Source organism: Ischnura elegans, assembly GCF_921293095.1.
Source record: "Ischnura elegans chromosome 13 unlocalized genomic scaffold, ioIscEleg1.1 SUPER_13_unloc_1, whole genome shotgun sequence".
NCBI classification, from domain to species: Eukaryota; Metazoa; Arthropoda; class Insecta; order Odonata; family Coenagrionidae; genus Ischnura; species Ischnura elegans.
The window spans coordinates 3,331,134-3,351,175 of NW_025791657.1; the positions used below are offsets into that span (position 1 = coordinate 3,331,134).

The following is a 20,042-nucleotide window of genomic DNA, read 5'->3' on the forward strand; positions in this document are numbered from 1 at the left end:
AGATTGAGGAAGTACAGATATTGTCATAAGAGATTCTATAATTTGAATTTGAAAGTCGAAGAGAGGAATTTTCCAAAAATTTTCTATGAATAAAAAATAATAGTTCAGTAACAATAAGTTCAGTAGGTGGGTTCCCAATTTGTAGTACCATTTGATGGGTTTCCTTTCAGTGGGAAAGTAAGACATCATTTGATCCTAATGATCGATGCCACAATTGTAATTGCTGTATTCAACCACCGCCTGAGGCTTTCTTGGCGTTCACCCTCATTTTTTTGTGGATTCAATCATTTTTTTTTGCACTGAATTCAGCGCTGATCATCCGCACTTCACTCTTATCATTCCACCATAAGATACAGATTTCATCCTCAGGAAAGGCCTCCACTCCCTCACCTTTCTTAATTGATGGGAGAGCATAACAGGAAGAATACCTTTCTTGCCTCTCCTCAGTGTCCCCGTCACGTTAGTTTTTCCATTTGGATGGAATCTAGAACTGGCTACACTGTTATAAAATTTATTCATGTAAAAGGATTGGCCGCAGTCAAAATGATCTTCCATCATCTTCTACAAATGCCCTTTCTCAGACACTTCTGAGTTGGAAGATGCTTGGTATTCGAAGGTTTGGATTGCAAAACTCTTTGCTTCCGTCAACATATACAACTTTATTGCGTACCTGTAGTGCTTTCCCCTCATCTATTCACCATATCCCAGCCTAGCACTTCTTGGAACCATAGACTCTTCCAAACTGAGGTCACGAGAGAGGGTCACTACTTTCTCCATTGTTTCCTTGAATGCGTCTATAACGGGGCTAATTTTGAATAATCAGTTGGTCAGAGGAGTGTTAGAGTCAGAGAACGTTGATAGGTTCTCGTGGAGTTGAAGGGCTTGGAGAAATGACATGAATTGATCATACGACTTCTCTCTCCTGAGGCAATGCCAGTCATAAAAGGGATGAGCTTTTCAATAATGCAAGGTAGGGGAAATTTTGATAATTCTTACATGAAAAATAAGGCAAAAATGTGGGGAAATTCTTCTATGGTTAAATATTTTGGCCAAGTAATTTTCCTTCAGGACACGCATTGCCCATTTTATATCCTCGTGCCAGATCAGTTTCTCTGAGTTTGGCGGCATGAGATGGGGTTTGGGGAAATTGATCTCTTAAGGCCTGGTTACACGGTGCATTAACCCGTATGGGTTAATGTATGAATGCGTGTCTGTTTGCATGTCTGAATTCATGGACGTTTGCGTGAACGAGGAGCATGAATGAGCGGTTACACGGTACATGCGTTCGCACAAGTTTTCACACATTTTCTCGTAACGCGAGGCGTTTAGTTTTTGTTTATTCCCTTTACAGTGCGCAAGTTTTAAATGTGTAAACAGTATCATTAGGTAGGAAGCAGACGATACATACCAGAAAATAAATCCCTTTTCGTTGTTTCCTGTAGGACCAGGAAATTTCACATACTGGTAATATATTTGCGCTGCCGTGTATACAGTGGTGTTCTTTGTATTTGCCGAAGTTGTTTCATTTCGTGCCAGTAACATTTATTTATATTTAATATTTATTGTTATTGTTCACTTAATGTTATCTCAATAGTACTCTATTTATTCCAAACCGTTATCAAAGTTAATACTTGTTGAAATTTGTAGACGCATCTTGTTTTTAAGCCGTGTTTTTTAGACATTTTTCTGTCATCTGTTTCACTGAGTGTAGATGATGTATGAGAGTAGATATTTTTAATACTGTTCTACTTTTGTCCGGGACAGTTATAAAGTTAAGAAGATATTTGCTGTTGATGGAAAAGATGTTGGTTTAGAGATCTGGTAGATTTATGAATTTGCTAATGTTAGTCGTCTTTTTGTGGTGGGCCAGTGCATTCCCACCTCAGACTTATAAAAGGTAGAATTGTCGTTAATTCGTATGATATAAATTATATTTAAATGTGTTCTATTAGTCGTATGATAGCCGTTGTATATCACAGATGTCGTGTTGAAAACTCTGTTATAACCTCACAGATTGTTTTGTTCCGGCATAATGCAACCAATAAGATACCATAGGCATAATCTTGGTATGTCCGGCATACATACAGGGATATTCTGTATGAATATTAGTGTAGATGCAAATGGTGAGTTTGTGGTAGGATTCAAGCACTTGCGATACAGTACAAATACGCGTTAAGAGTTACTGAATAGCCCTGCAGATGACAACTAAATGTGTTGTTTCCTGTGTTTCCCACCAGGTGGCTCTGTTATGAGTTCACCTTGTGCGAATGCATGAACGAAATTAGAACAGGTTCTATTTTCCGTTCACGCGTTCATGCATTTGTACATTTTGGGGTGGTTACAAAATGAATTTTTCCATTCATTCTCGCGTTCATACATTTTGTCATTAATCCCTAAGCGTTAATGCACCATGTAACCAGGCCTTTAGGCATTTATTTGTTGGGGAGGATGCCAAATAAAATGCTTGCAAGGATTTAGAATATTATGGAAAAAATCAAGTAATGAGTCTGTAATACAAATGTTAGTGAATGTAAGTATGGGGAAGGCTAGCTATTGTGCATGAAATGTTAACAGTAAAAAATAAATTGAAATGTAGAACCAGGACTTCACTGAAGTTATTGTAAGATTTATGCAATTATGGTTATTATTTCAAGCGTAGCAGCAAATAAACATAATAAAGTTAAAAACAAATTTTGCTGTGATTTCATCATAGCAAATAAAATTCTCCCCGAATCTTTTAAGTTATAAGAAAGGAAGCATTTATTATATATCATAAAGATTAAATTACACATAACTGGAGTATGTCCGAAATTAGGTAACCAGCCAAGCAATTTATCATGATAGCATTAATTGATAATAAAAATAAAAATAACTACAAGGGAAAAATATTTCCATTCCTTCTCGTAAAACCAATTAAATAAACACATGTTAATCATTGTGTGAAAATTCATAAAGAAAGATAAAATACCTTGTAATAAAGTATCTTGTCTATCCTTGTCAACTGTAAAAGGATATTTTTTTATTTCACTTTGAATATTTGTAAAAGTTTTTGTTGAAGATATACGAACAATTGTGAGAAATTATTGCTTCTTTCTGTATTATAAAATAAAAGTAATAATGAAATAGATTGTAAAAACCCACCCCCAAAGACGTACTTGCGGAGCAAAATCAGCTAATATAGAAAAACAAAGAAAAAATAGAAAAGAATTTTTTTTTTTGAGTTTTCCACTCGGCAAACAGGCAAAGAGTGGTGACTGACCCTCTGTGATACCATAGCACCGGTGGCTGGCGCTCAGGGTGGAATATAATGCAGAAGGGAATCATGACGTAACCCTTACGTCATCAGCCACTCGGTAGCCACTGCCATGACGTAGACATTACGTCATGAGCACAGAATGTGTGAACCCCCATTAGCCTTGATTCCTAGCTGTGCCCCTGCCTGTAATAGGTACAAATTTTTGATGAAAATAATTTTTTTTCCGTGGCATGTCTTGATTTGCTCATAAGAAGGAAAAAAAATTATTTGAGTAATTGTTTATAAATTGTTTAATAACTAAGACAATGTCATAATAGACTTGTTGAAATTCAAAATAAGTACACAGATAATGAGGATTTTACTGCACTCCATTGCAAATGTTGAGAAAATACTGATCTCTGCACCTATTGTTGTGCTGTGGACATTTTTTAATAAAACATGTTATGCACTATGAATGAAAATATAAATTAAACTTCTTCGGGATGGAATAGTGTCTCCTTTATGTTGTCCCTTTGACTATTATGCTGTAAACACCATCTATTGGTAGCATCCAAGCTGCATTCTCATTACTGGAGTAAGGATTAACGCATTCAATGCCGGCCCGATTTTCATGAATGTCGTCAGATTTGGCCGATAAAATGAGAAAGAAAAAAAGAGAGTAGTTTCTGCGCCATATCTGTAACTTCCGTTGAAATAGTGCACTATTTACAAACGGTGCACACGGTTCAAAATAGGGTACCAGGATCAATCGAAGGGAGGAAGTAGTTATCACTCGTTTGAGGATAGGGCACTGCCCTCTGTCTCATGCCTTTCTTTTTACCGAAGAGAAGCAAGCTCCTCAATGTGATGAGTATAGATGCCCTTTAAGCATCCGACATATCTTGACAGAGTGCGAAAAATACCGTGACGCGCGAACACGGTTCAATCTAGATGGGGACCTAGAATCTATTCTAGGAGACCACCCCACCAATCTAAGTAGTACAATTTTGTTTCTCAAGGAAATAGGTCTTTTCAATAAAATTTAAAAGCTTCCCTCTATTTTATGTAAACAAATTGCGTAGTAAAGATCCATTTATAAAGCGTCTTGAATCAAATGATTGAGTAGTGGTGCAAAATGACCTTGCCGTCGACGCACCCTTAATCTCAATTCTACTACTACTACCTTCAAAACAAATATGATATGTTACCTTAATTAACTTTCAATCTTCTTTTCCTCAAATTTACATGGTTATAATCACAATCGATTGAGTACAAATTTACTCAGGATATTAAACTGTGAAGTTAAACATGGATTAACACTAGAATGCCGGGAAATTGGCATACCCCAAGAATGCCGGGAGGGCGTCGTTATGACACCCATGTTCCTATAGACGTGTTATATTGCAGATTGTTTTTTTTCTTAGTCGTTAGTGTTGAATCGTCATCTTCATTGTAATACTTGTTTTTGGTTTCTTAAAGTTAAAAAAATGTGGAATATACTTATCTCACAGGCTAATAAATTTTTGAAAAAACAATAAACAGCTGATATTTATTGAAATTAATAGGTAGAAATTAAAAAGTTTGTAGTTGAGGATAAAATTGAATTAAATCATAATATTGATTGTAAATGCAAAAATTTATATTTCCAAATGCATAGTTGAAAACTGTGCCAATAAACAAGTGAGGACAGTTACTCAATCCACTTCCTAGATCTTACGATTTCCCTCAAAGAAGGCAAACATGACTTCGCAATCTACCGGAAAAGTACCTTTACAGATGTACTTATCCCCGCAGACTCAAACCATCCTTACTCTCACAAGATTGCAGGCATTAACTCTATGCTAAACAGACTCCTTTGTATCCCAATGACTGCTTCAAGTTTCAACCAGGAACTTGATGTTATTAAATCTATATGTTCTAATAACGGCTATCATGATGACCTCATCCGTAAATTACTGGCCAAAAAAACCCGAATAAGAGTATCGCCATCTCGAAATAGGGGAGCTTCCTGAAGGCGATGCACACAATCAGAAGACTCGGAAATCGATATTAGTCACATACAGAGGTGGATAAAGGCCCGAAAGGCAGAGCTTGTCAATAGGATAGTTTCCTATTATTTTTTTATTGCCTAAATCGAAAGTGTAGTACTCCTGGAGTACGCATTTCATGCTCCTAGATTTTTGGAATGACGATGACTATTTTTTGCGATTAAACCGAAAGTGAAAATTTTCAAGCACGCCAAAATTCAACGGCTAAGTAGGAATGCTGGTAAAACTCCAAGTGACGTATTTCTGGTTCCAGCTGTCGCCTTGTTAGGTGACCTTGGGGCAAGTCTTTGAGCACTGATACGACCCAGGCTGCTAGCAGTAAGGATTAATAAAATGTCCCTGAGAAAGCGGTAAAAACTAATTTTCAATCATTTATCTTAAAATTCCGCACTTCATTAATCTTGCACCCCTTATCCTGGTGGGTATTCCATACCCCCACACATCCTGGTATTAGTTGCACCTAAACCCCCCCTGCCCTAATAAGGTGGTTTCGTTTTATTTTTTTTGCATAAATCAAAAGATTATTACTCCTGGAGTACGCATTTCACACTTTAAGATTTTTAAATGATGATATCTATTTTTCGCGATTAAATTAAAAGTGAAAATTTTCAAGCACATGAAAATGCAACGACTAAGTATGAATGCCAGGAAAAGCCCGTGTGACATCATTCTGGTTCCCACCGCTGCAAAATGAGGTGGCCTTGAGGCGAGGACATGTGTGCCGCTAGGTACAGGCTGCTGATGCTGGCTGTTAGCAGGTAGCAGAGTATCCTGCTAGCAGGTAGCACTTGGATTAATTATGGATTATTAATACCTCATTAAACGAAGGAAACTTTCCGACCTTAGGCAGTTTTAATAGGCAATTATTAAGACATGTTTCCCTGAGCTCTTGCCTCATGCATGCATTGGTAATCTCAGACGATGCATAACTCCAAACCTCTTGTATAGGAACTAGGTCCCTGTGACGTCACGTGAAGTGGAATCGCATGGGCGCCAATCTGGCCTTTTTCAAATGAGGTTAAAATTGATCATTAACATTCATTTAAACTGAGATTTCTAAAATCAAATAATTTGTATATTGTGAGTACACTAATGGTGGGTAAGGAATCACAATCAATGCCTTTCATTTTTGCTGATGAAGGAAACTACCCCATTGACATGCTCCGTATCTTGGCTTAGATGGGGCCACGTCAATTAACGTGCACGTCAATGCATGCTGAATAAGTTAAAGTAAATACAAACCCCCCTCCCCCAGAGCCCAGAGAAATTTTTAAGTTTAACCCATTTTACTTAATTGGATTGATATTACTAATATAATAGTGTTAGGATGAATAAAATATCCCTCAGAAAGCCATAAAACTCACCATTTTGAACCATTTATCTTAAAATTCCGCAATTTATTAACCTTGCACCTACGGCTTATCCTGGTGGGTATTCCATACCCCAACACACCCCGGTATTAGTTGCACCTAAACCCCCTTCCAGCCTTAATGCCTAGCTGCACCCCTGTACAGCAAAACATGTTGAAAATTTTCCTAACATTTTTTTGTTCTATAGATTGAACTCATTGATATTTTTTCTATTTTTTCCGGACTATTTTGTGTCTATTATCATAGCTGAAAGTAGACCGTTCGATGGATGCACCCCATGTAGGTAGTCACGACAGAACTAGGAGTGAAATTGATAGTAGTTGGTCTTATATGTAAACCAAAATCCTCTATTTTAGTAATGTATATTTTAATTACAAAATATAATTTATTTTATTTTATGGTGGATTTCTAGAATACTTAATGCTCTAATGGGTTAAATCAGCTATTTCAAGTGGTTAGCATCCTTAATCCCTGCACCTTATTTGCCCGTGAAGCTCAAATCAATTTGTCCGTCAGCGAAGTGAGTGGCGACTTCTGTAAACACATTTAAATGCACAGTAGGTGACAACACATTAAGAGCCCGACACATTAAGAGCCCGACTTGAGGATCATGACGGGGAAAATTAACCCTTTCCTGCCGGAGTCTACAATTGGAAAACGTTCCGGTGCTACAAGTAGCATAAGAATATTTTAAATGCTCCGTACAGAGCTCTTTTTTGGGGTGGAGTTACCCTGGTATTTTCGTTCCTCAGATTTGTGGCCCAGCTCAACGGGGAGCCCATCGCTTACCTCGACCACTGGACTTCACCCTCTAACCCTATCATAGCACGAATCCACACTCAACATATTGCGTTACCAGTGATTTTTTCAACCAAACATTGTAGTTGATTTGAAATTATCTATTCTTCTAAAAGAATTACTTACGTTTTCTTAAGCATTGTGAAATTTTAAACGGGTTCCTAGCGTTAATAACTAGGTTAGAAAATATAAGGTAATATGACTATAAGTCTGGAAGTCTGTTATTTTTAATGCTAAAGTTCCGTTTAAAAATTGATTGGTCACAGAACAAAATAAAGAATTCATTTCAAAGTATAAAAACATAGTAGTATGCAATAAAATATATCACTGAAAAAATTATTGAAAAGGTAACTACTATGCAATGGATTCCTGCAGTGAGGATGGTCATAAATGAGTGGGAGGTTTGGGCTTTATTGCTTAGTAGTGGCCCTAAGGTCTCACTAAGCTGTGTCTCAGGCCATGCCTGAATGCATCAGACAATTGCTACCTCAGCGGTCACTTCCCTTCCCTAGTGTCGGCTAGAGCCGATGTCCGGTCATCTGTGCTGAAAAATCCACGACTGCTATACCCAACGTCAGGTGTTCTGCGCATGAAAAAGGCTGTCGGATCCACCCGATGTCCGGCACGTAAGGGTGAAAGATTCCGGAGAAAATTCCTTCCGTCACATCATTTGCCTTAATTCCTAGCCGCACCCCTTTTGTCAGCCATTTCATGATAATTTGTACATTGTGAGTACTCCAATGGTGGGTAAGGAATCGCAATCAATGCACTTCGTTTCCTTTGATGAAGGAAACTACCCTATTGACGTGCTCCGTATCTCGGCTTGGACAGGGCCACGTCAATTCATTCAAGTAATAGAATAGTGTAAGGATGAATAAAATATCCCTCAGAAAGCCATAAAACTCACCATTTTGAATCATTTATCTTAAAATTCCGCAATTTACTAATCTCATACCTTTCGCTTATCCTGGTGGGTATTCCATACCCCCACACACCCTGGTATTAGTTGCACCTAAACCCTTCCCCCCTTGCCTTAATTCCTAGCTGCACCCCTGATGTCAGCCTTATTATTAGCTGCTGTGTTTTTAGGGTGTAAGGCATGTAAGCCTTAGGAACTGTTTAGTTTAATAAATGCCCATATGTATGCTTGATTATGCACATGTAGGGCAAGATCAGTTTATGCTGGGGCTGATGATGTTCCAAGGTTCAGGTGGCCCTGCAATGTCGATGAAACAAATGGCCATTATTCTAAATAAATATGAAAAAATGATGATAATAGCTTTATCTTTATTGATTGATGGAATTCAGGACTTTGAAGTCCTCTCCTACAATCAAGCTGAGGATACGCAAATATTCCGAGGCCTTGATGGGGGAAGGCCACCCAGTTGGGAATCGAACCTGCAACCTCTGGGTTGGAAGGTGTAGAATTTACCCAATTAAACTGTGGCTTGCACATTGGGAAGCGTTCCACACCAAGGTGTGCAGAGTAAACTGGTCATGTAAGCCATTTCATTTTAGCTTGTCGCTAAAATCTTGTGCAAACATGATTTCAGCCAGCTTGAATGGTCTCGGGAGGTTTTATTGTTATTTTTTTATAAACATTTACATTATTAATTGTTTTGCCTTCATTGATTGACACTCAGCATTATCTTCTAGTGTACTGTGAAAGCGGAGAACGAAGATCACCTCAGTGAAGGTATTTGTCCCGTGACGTACACACCAGATCCAGCTGGAATACCAAGCGATGCCATAGACCCATTGGCAACGGATGATTTGGTGAGTGTACTTTTGCTTTGTTTAGCACAATTTTGTTATGACACATATTCAGGAATATCCGCCATGAAATATTCCAATATTCTTTACCGTAATAACAATACTTTTCCCTTACTTTATCAAATGTGAATGAGTAAACTTGAGGTGTGCCATAAGCCTTCATTTGACCATTCACGGTTACTCATCATCTTTGATAGTGAAAAGCTTCTCTGCTATGTTTCTGTGCAAGTTTGTCTGGCCCCTTCTTCTCCACTTCTCCACTATGTTGACATGCTAATTTTTGTCTACATTCTAAGTTTCCTGACCTTTTCTGGCTGCTTTTTCAAGGAAGATTAAGGGAATTAAAATTCCTAAAAGTGTAGGCCCATTGGCCCAAAAGTTTTTTCAACTTACATAGAGATGTGTTGTTCTTGAAGAAATGATTCAAAATGAATGGTTCATTGCTCTGAACAGAATTGGGGCATACAGCTGCTCTGATCACTCACCTTTGCTCACTGAGCAATTGAGGGCTCTGATATTATGCTATTTCCCATTTATGTGAGCATAGAAACACCATGCTCACTTCCAATTGCCACAAAACAGAAGGAAGGATCATCATCATCAGTCCTAAGATTTGTTTTTGTTAGATTGGCTACTGATAAATTGGTGAGTGTTCTATTACTTTATTTAGCACAGTTTTTCTACGACACAAATTCAGTCATCCATTGAATATTCCAATAATAATAGCCAGAAAACAAAACCTTTGCTCTAACTTTATCGAATCTGAACAAGTAAAATTTAGATGTGTTATAATTCTTCCTTAGAATTTTCATGGATACTCGTCGTGTTAGTTAACCCTTTCAAGATGGTGGAGTTCTCTCCCTAGCATGACTGCTGGATTGAGCCTTAAGGAGACTCTTCCATACCCTCCCTACGGAGCATTCTTGCTGGTCATTCGTTAATAAGGGGTCTTGCGGACCTTTTTCCACCCTTCCTAGCAGGGACTACACATGATCTCGGACTCCGAGGGTAATTGGCCTCCCTCCTTTAGGGGTTTATAACCTTACCAGACGCATTGGTACGCAGTCAGTGATGATTTGTTTGTATAAATTAGCTTTATAGATAATTGTTGCTTGCAAGTAAATTGCAGACTTTGAATTGAATTCCTCATTTTATTCGGAGAATCGTCAAATTTTTAACGAAACACGACCGTCAATATTAATGCATTTAATGCGGAAACAATTTCCATGTTAATGTTTATGCTGAAATTGAGATATAAGTTAATATTTGTGGTAGAATTTTGTGTAAAAATTTTATATGCTGCTCCAAATGAAAAGAATGCAATTCTTATGTTACATTTTTTGAGAGAGGAACAAATATTTATCTCAAAAACTGACTGAATGAACAATAGGGTAGTTTCCCTTATCAAAGAAAATAACTTGACTTGACTTTGTGTTTATTTAACCAGGCAATGAAAGGCATTGATTGCGATTCGTTACCCACCATTAGTGTATTCATAATATACTAATTATTCGGTTTTAGAAATACCGGTTAAGACAAATGGCAAGGGTCAATTTTATCCTCATTTGAAAAAGGCCAGATTGGCACCCACGCGATGCCACTCCACGTGACCTCACAGGGACCTAGTTTCTATACAAGGAGATAGAAGTTTTACATCCTTTGAGGTTACCAATGCATGCATGAGGCACAGAGCTCAGGGAAATATTTCTTAAAAATCACCTATTAAAACTGGCTATAGTCGGTAAGTTTTCCTCGTTTGATAAGGTATTAATAATCCTTATTTAAGCCAAGGGCTACCAGCTAGCATGGTCCTCTGCTACCTAATAGCATCCTGCGTCGTATCAGGGCTCAGAGCCTCGCGACAAGGTCACCTCCTTGCGGCAGCGGGAACCAGAATGATGTCACACTGAGTTTTCCCGGCATTCATACTTACCTGTCGTGTTTTTGCGTGCTTGAAATTTTTCACGTTACATTTAATCGCGAAAAATAGATATTGTCATTTAAAAATCTAAAAGCGTGAAATACGTACTCCAGGAGTAATATAATCTCTCGATTTAGGCAATAAAAAAATAATAGGAAACCACCCTATTGAATGATTGAGGTCACTTACCGCAAAAAGGGGTAATATAAGATGAGGGGTGTGGGTATGTAATTGCCCTGGATTTCGATAATACGGCCTTGTGTGGTCAGGAAACTAAGACTTCACGAGCTTCCGACCGTCACAAAAGGGAGAGAGTAAGGAAGCATATATTTTTGCCGTTCGTTTGCCTGCTTTGGAAAAAATCTCCAACAAAAATTTGCATCTTTTTTCTCCCATATCAAGAAACATCCTGACGCATATTTTTGTAGTTAATAGGGAGAGGTTTAAAGGAAGGCTTCAGGGCCGTACAAATTTTCAAGCTGCCCCCCTACATTTCCAAACCGGTTCTGATCACTTTTTCAACGGAGATCAAGGGACTGAAATTCCCAAAAGTTTTAATTTCTAACCAAAATAGAGGTGTCTGTAGGGCTCACACTCAATGGTGAAAACCTCTAAAACAGTGAATAAGCCGTGCATTTTGTCACAAAACCTTAAAATTTCTCAAACTTCATTGTAGTGACGATTGATCGATCAAAATAAAAAATCGAAATGTCCATCATATTTCAGTGTCAGTCACAAGCAGACACTGTCCACGAATTTATCTGCACACGTATATTCAGGGCGCAATTATTGTATCCATGTATAACGATGACACATAGATGTCAAGCCTGTACCAAAGCCGGAAGACTGGTAACCAAAGTGTTAATGAACACTCGCGAAAATTAATTTCCCTGGCACCTTGGTCCCTCTATTTTCCCTCTCACAACCTTTAGCACGAGCTGAATTTTGCTATCGATAGGTGATGTCGTGAGGGATAGACACATTATTTCATTTTTCTGCATTATAAAATGAAATTAGTACTGAAATAGATTGTTAAAACTCACCCCCAAAGACGTACTTGCAGAGCAAAACCGGGTAAAATAGAAAAACACAGAAAAAATTGGAAAAAAGAATTTTTTCTGAGTTTTCTGTGTGGCAAACAGGCGAAGAGCGGTGACTGACCCTCTCCCATACCATAACACCGGCGGCTGGTGCTCAGGGCAGAATAGAACGCAAATGGGAATCATTACGTAATCCTTATCCTCAGCAGCTCGGTAGTGACTGCCGTGACGTAGACGTTACGTTATGACTACGGAACATGTGAACCCCCCTAGCATTAATTCCTAACTGTGCCCCTGCCTGAAATAGGTACACATTTTTGATGAAAATAATTTTTTTCCATGGCATGGCAAAATGTTAATGAGCGTTCTTAAAAATTCAGACTTTTTAATTACCCTGGCACCTAGGTCCCTCTATTTTGCCACTCACAAACTTTCGCCGGAGCTGAATTTTGCTATCGATAGGTGATGTCGTGAGAGATAGGCACTTTCATTGCTGTATTTGCATTTTTGGCCTCTGTTGCATTTCGTTAATTTTTAGTTGACGTGCGATTGTTTAGAGCTACGATTGACGGATCAAAAGAAAAATTGATTTGTTGATCATATTTCAATGTCAGTCATGCATTTATCTGCACAAGTATATTCGAAGCGGAAGTATTGGTCAGTGTGCCATGACGACACATTGACCATAAGCTTGCATCAAATCCTGAAGACTGGAGACCAAAGTGATCATTAACCCTGGTGAAATTTCAGACGCTTCTCAACTTCCCTTCTACCATGCTCCTTCCATTTTCCCACTCACGACCTAAAGCTAGCTCTGAATTCTTCTGACAATAAGTGATGTCATAAGAGATAGCACTTTTATTGCTTCGTTGGCATTCACTGCATCTGTCAGACCTCCCACTCCACCGTGATAACCTCAAAACCGTGAATAAGCCGTGAATTTCGTCTACCGTGAGAAAAACCGGAAATAGCCGTGAAATTCATAGTAAAACCTTAACACTTTGAGTGCCGGCCGCTAATTTTAAAGCCCTACTGAAAACTCCAGCATTTTTTACTAAATTTGCTATTTTTTACAAACGTTAGCATCAAAAATATATTTATATCAATGTGTATTTCATTAAAAATGAACTTTGCTCTTCTTTATGAATGAGTTGAATAACATTTATTGCTAAATTTTTAATATATATAAGTTAACAATGAAAGCCTACTGTTTTTGAAAAATAAATAAAGTTGCAACTTATGCCATAACATGCATAATAATTTTTAAGTACTTTATTAATTAAGATCTCACAATCAATTATTCGAGGTAATCAAAGTCAAATTTCACTCCACAGTCAACTGCCCAAATGGTTATGCAATATAGTGGTTGAATTTTAACAAATAAAGAAGCACGTAAGAATTCATTGGCCATACAGCATCCTATATGGACCTTGTGATAGGCATTGCGATGTTTTAAGACCAGAAAAAATGTTTAAAGTGTGTGTGTGCAGCATCAAGTCATCCGTCACTGGGCCTTGATCTGTGGAACCTCTGATTCATAGCATGATACTTTACCAGCTACACCACCGGAACGATTGGGTTCTAAGGCAGTCTCAATGCCCAATATGTCGGCTGTCGGCTGTGTCCACTATGTCCCGACGAGAGTAGATTCCATTCTAAGTGAGTCAAGGGCGAAGCATACTTCGGAGAATATGGCAAAGAATTCGTAGCTGGATCTTTTGCGCCTTGTCATAATGCGACAGGCATGATTATTTCCTTGGTAAAAGGGATATATTGCTTTTAAAGCTACCAGTTGTATGAAAGCATTACGAGGGAAAAATTTTGGAAGACAAGTAGTTCACAAACTGGCTGCTCTCAGATGCCAACGAGCTTTGTGTTAATGTTTTCCGCCACTGTACATTATACTGATTTCCTTTAACGGAGGAAATCAACATTTTTGTTCTCCCTCTGCACATCTAAACAAAGATTGGTGGTCATTGATGAATGGTGTCATCAAACCATCAGGTCTCAAAATATTGCTGATGCATTTGTTCTTCCATATTAGGAAGGTTTTCCAATGGCTAATTGAAAAGGCAGAGTGATATAATTGGCTATATTTTGTTAGTCTATAGATTTATCCTGCCTTCCACTGTGAGGTCAGAAAAGCCTTTCAGGGAATTTTTGATTTATATAAGTACACTCTATATTTTATATTTTGGTTGTGATCTTTTTGTTTCTGGTAACAATGGGTGAAAACCTGTATCAATTAAGTGTTCTGTTTCTCTTAGAACGGCAGGGAAGTGTACGAGTCCCCTTCAGTAAAAGCGGAGCAGATCAGTGGTGATGACGATGGATATGTGCACAATGAGAGCTCTGGTGAGGCTGCAAATGTACTCATACCACAAGTATATGGATCATCTTCAGTAAAAGTGGATCAAATCAGTGATGACGAAGGAGGATGTGATGATGCCGATGAGGCCACAAATGAGCTATTGCCCCAAGCCTCTGGTCAGGTAATGTACTGTTTGAACAATTTATTATATAATTTAACCCTCAAGTGGGCATGGTTTATCTTCATTGTGTTCTCCTCCTGTTGACCTCTTATTCCTCCACTATTCCCGTCTAATTTTACTCGGAAATTTGCCATTCCCTTATCTTGATTAACCCTCCAGCGAGCACCTCTGATATTTTTACACGACCGGGCATATGGCATACTTTGTCCATGATATGCATTTGCATGCATGATACATATGCATTTAAATGATAACATTCATTTTTTGTTCAAATTTTTCTTTATTAGTAAAAATTAGTTCAAGCTTGTACATTAGTAGGCGATACAGACAAAAAGGTATGGAGGTGGTACACGGCCGGTAGCAGGGTATAATTTATAAGTCATGGTTGTCGGGTTCCTCTTGAGGATCTGAAAAACATTGATACAATACTTTGTGCTATAAAAAAGCCATGCTATAGACAGTCAAAAGGACGTCGTGAGAATACATGAGGCCATTCAAGAAAAGCAAATCAATGAGTATACGGCCGGTCGCACAGCGTACTTTGTAAGCCACGGGTGTCTTTTACTCTTGCTGGTCTAAAAATAAATTTGCTACAATAATTCAAGCTTTGAAAAGTTGCACTATAGGCAGTCAAATTTCAACGTAAGATTACATGAGGCCATTCTAGACCAGAATGTAGAAACAATGTTGAAACCTTTGGCTTTTTGAAGATTGGCATACTTTATACACCAGCGCCTCCACTCGAGTGTTAACACGATGCGTATGGATTGCGATTTTTTTCCCGAGCATTCCGGATGGATGACGAAGATTCTCGTCATTAAGGCCCGTCAACCTAAACAATTTTAAAGCGTACAATATGTATGCATTAGTACATTTTCAGTTGTTGTTCGTTATTCATAATGAATTGATGCATCATAACGTTTGATTGGGTAAAGTTATATTCTAAACATTAGCTTTTTAACCATGTTTAAACCAAAGGCATTACGCCCTTATAGGCACATATTTCCTAAATCGGCATTCCTTGGAATTTAAATACCCTGGTACGCAACGTGTTAAGTATACCGGGACTAGCCACGGTGATAGCTTTATGGAGTCACCCACAATGTAACTGTGGTATGAAAAATCCACAGAAAATATCATTCACCTTAAGTTGAACAGATTCAGGCTTCAATTGGTGGAAGCTAGACATATTGAAATAAATAAAAGATTGTAGCACTTTTCGACAAGAATTTTTAATTCATTGTTACTGAGTAAAAACTAGATGACTTGTACCAGATGATGGCTCAGTGAGCCGAAACGCATTGTACGCATTAAAATTAAAAATTAAAGGCAAACGTGCTACAATCTTTTATTTATTTAAATCATTCACCTTGATCAGGATTCGAACCTGGATGCATGCAACCTTGCTGTATAGTCCACAAATTTCCACAGGGGAGAATGACGCCGCGGTAGATTAACTGGCTAAAGCACTCGACTGGAAATCGGGGGATCTGGGTTCAAATCCTGGTCAAGGTGAATGATTATTTTCTCCGTGAATTTTTCACACAATTTATTGCATGTTGAACTAGAATCGCATGTGAACTTTAACACCATCATAAGTCTGCAATCCTTTAAATGGCTTAAAGAAGCTCTCCACTCAATTCTCCATTCAAGTTATCTTTTCATATCTACATATTTCTTTTCTTTCACATCCTTCATAACGTAATCCATATATGTATTTTGTTGGAGGTTTTCCATTTCTGTTCTTCCCATTCACTTGACCCTTGACAATTAATTGTCTTTATTATGCCATCATACTTCAAGATATGGCTGATAATGTTGTTGTGTCGGCCAATCAAGGTTTGTGCGAGGCTTCCCTTCTCTCCCTGTCTTACTAGCAATTCCTCATCAATTTCACATTGCCGATAAGCATCTTTAGGACTATTTTGATCCAAATTGGTATTCTGAATGAGTAGCCATGGCTGACATTTCACCAGAAGTCATTTTACATATATGGATATCACAGAAGAAACATTTGTATACAAACATACTTACATTTGTATGCACGCATGCACGCAAAGAGTTTCTTTTTGTGTAGAATGGCCCAGTTCCCAGCTGGCGTGCTGTCTACAGGGCGTATCTTCTAGTCGTTTTTTATGCTATGAAGTAATTAGATGATCATGGCACTGACAGTATCAATTTAGGGGGAAGGGATATGGGAGGGATTAAGGGCAGTTTTGGGTAGTTAATAACGTAAGGTAGAAGAATTTTCATAGTCCCAGAGACTTTCAACCATTTCCTTATTTGTGTTGCAAAAAGATTTTGAAAATTTATTGATGTATGATTTTAGTTCAGTTAGTAAGGGGCATATTTTCAAATCGTTCCGAATATTTGCATTGCTTAAGAACCACGGGGCTCCGATGATGCGCCTGATGATTACATTTTCTGCAGTTTGGAGTTTCTTCAAGTGGCTTGGCGCTGCGTGAAGCCATGCCGGAGAGGGGTAACTCAATAGCGGCTTGATGGTGCTTTTGTAGAGTAGAAGTTTTGTTTTCAGGGATATCAGAGCTGATGGCCTTAGTAAAGGTTGCAGGGCTGCAGCAACTCATTTGGCCTTATTAACACGTTGCGTACCGAGGTATTTAAATTCCTAGGAATGCCGATTTGGAAATATGTGCCTATTAGGGCGTGATGCCTTTGTGTATAAACATGGTTAAAAAGCTAATGTTTAGAATATAATTTTACCCAATCAAACGTTATAATGCATCAATTCATTATGAATAATGAACAACAACTGAAAACGTACTAATGAATACGTATTGTATGCTTTAAAATTGCTTAGGCTGACATGCCTAAATGACGAGAATCTTCGTGATCAATCCCGAACGTTCGGGAAAATAATGACGAGAATTCTCGCCATCCGTACGCAACGCGTTAATGGCAGAAGAAATATAATGTGACCAGGTAAGGCGTTTATCAAATTCGACAACAAGGTATTTGGTAACTTCATGTATTTAGATGGTTTTATTCTTAAAGTAGAGTTGCGGTCCTTCTCCAGCTCTTGGGCGTCTTGAAATATATATATTTGTTAAAAAAGCCCGCAACACACGCATACATCCGTGGCATGCTGGGAAGCCGTATCATTAGGATAACAGCAACGTGCACTGAGGTAAAATCCAGCAAGTCCTCAACTTATTTCAACTGACTCGGGTTCCCACTAGGGATGGTCGGATCGGATACCTCGGATCCAAATATCCGTGGATATTGCCCTTCATCGGATCCAAAGTTGCGGAAGACATCGGATCTGGATCTGAAATTTTAAATAATAGCTTCAGTGAATAAGGGTGGAAGTGTTCCGATTTTATCTTCGAAAGCGCCGTCGCATGCGATTCTTGTCGTAATCATGAACCGTTTTGTTTGAAAGCTCTCTCAGAGGTTACCTAGGAGAATTTCAGCCGAGGAAATTTGAAAAGGCAAAATACGACTGGCACATAGCGTGACTCTTCCCAAGTGATTGAACAATCATAGGGGGAATCTCAGCGTCAGGAATTTGAAAATACATTTGGATCCGAAAATATCCGATCCGAAAGATCCGGCTCCGAAAATATCAAGGATCCGATCTGAATCCGGATCCGAAAAAAATCCTGTATCCGTCCATTCCTAGTTCCCGCTCAACTGTGAAAGCCAGTTGTGGAGAGGTGGATTTTTTCTACCGTGAAAGAAACCTGGAAAATGCCATGAAATTCATCGTAAAACCATAAAAACCTCTCAAACATGATTGTAGATCTGCGATTGATGCATAAAAAGAAAAATCGATTTGTTCAATCATATTTCAAGGTCAGTCACTAGCAGACACTGTCCACTAGAGATGGACGGATTCAGGATTTTTTTCGGATCCGGATTCGGATCCTTGGTTTTGGGCGCCCGATCTTCGGATATTTTTGGATCCAAATGCAATTTCAAATTCCTACTGCAAAGCAGAGTATTACTTCAATTTTTTCGGATCCGGATTCGGATGGGACCCTTGATTTTGGGCGCTTGATCTTCGGATATTTTCGGATCCAAATGCATTTTCAAATTCCTACTGCAGAGCAGAGTATTAATTCAAGTTTCTCCTGGGTACATGCAATTAAAGGTATGCTGTTTAGATTTTCATACACATTTTAATATTTTAGCCGATTAAAAATCATTTTTGTAAGCTTTCAATCTATTTGACGGCATTCAAATTTTTACTCACGCGCGTTTCCCCCAAATTTTGTCACAGTATGCTGACTTGTGTTTTGCCTGCAAATGCTTCAGTTGTGGAGAGGTTGATTTTGCTCTTCCTCACGATAGTTTCAGACTGAAGTATAGTGTGGCTGTCAGGAATTGCGTTCGTGGGAGTCCAAAACCAGAGGGGAACATTAAAAAAAAACAGTGTACTAAAGTGGAGGGTTTTAACCCTTTTACTGCCACTGGGCCGATATATATCGGCCCTCGCTTGTTGAGCGAAAACTGCCAGGGGCTGATTTATCGGCCCGAATTATTTCACTTTTCTCTTTTAATGATTGTGGCCTTTTTAACAGCTGTAATATAATAAAGTAAATCGCGATTCTGGGTACACGATAAGCACGGAATGGAAACCGTTAATCAAAAAGATAACGGACAGAAGGCGACAACAATGCCCCCCGGTTTGAACGGCTATATAAGCGCAGGAAGGCAGGCCTGCAGCACATTCATTCTCTGAGGACAATGGAAGAGTGTTTCGTCGAAACGTTAGACCAAAAAAGTCTCACTCGGCTAGAAACCCGAGAAATATTTATAAGAAATATTCGAGAAAAAACAAGATCATATATTAGCTGTAATATATGTTAACCCCCATAATCTATCTATGGTTCTAAGCTATAAATATACCTTAAGGTTAGGGAAAAAATCTAGATGTATTAACCCATTATTCCCCAGACTGTATGTAGGGCTTTAAACTTTGGTTGTTAAGCTTTTTCCAATTTATTTTGTTCTAATTTAGATGAACTTTTGGAATAAAAATATTTTCATCGTATGATATGATTTTCATAATGCTGCGTATACGCAACGTTGGGAAAATTCCGGTAAATAAATGCAAAAAAAGCAATTTTTAAAACATAGGTTACATCTTTTATTTTTTATCTTGATTTGTTCACTCGACATCTTCGCCGGGAGTTATCAGTATTACTTCGGAGGAAATGCCCAATTCTGCCTTTTAACGGACATGCTGGGGTATGTCATTTTTCCTATGTCTCGTATGTGCGCATCGATTTTTATGAGATACGCCATCAGTCATAAAAATACAGTTATATATTAATGAAAATGTTGGTGGAAATGACAAAATTAGAACTAAAGATACTAAAAAAGGTCAGTAAAACGAAGA

At 38.3% G+C, this 20,042-nt stretch overlaps 1 protein-coding gene across 1 annotated transcript in view; it reads left to right on the top strand.

Annotated features, from left to right (window-relative positions):
* LOC124172577 (zinc finger protein 2 homolog) overlaps positions 1-20,042 on the top strand; it is a 172,637-nt gene that overhangs the window by 12,553 nt on the left and 140,042 nt on the right. The window contains exons 4-5 of the mRNA XM_046552019.1: positions 9,108-9,227; positions 14,453-14,677. Of these exons, the coding sequence (XP_046407975.1) occupies positions 9,108-9,227; positions 14,453-14,677 (345 nt within the window). The remainder of the gene's footprint in view (positions 1-9,107; positions 9,228-14,452; positions 14,678-20,042) is intronic.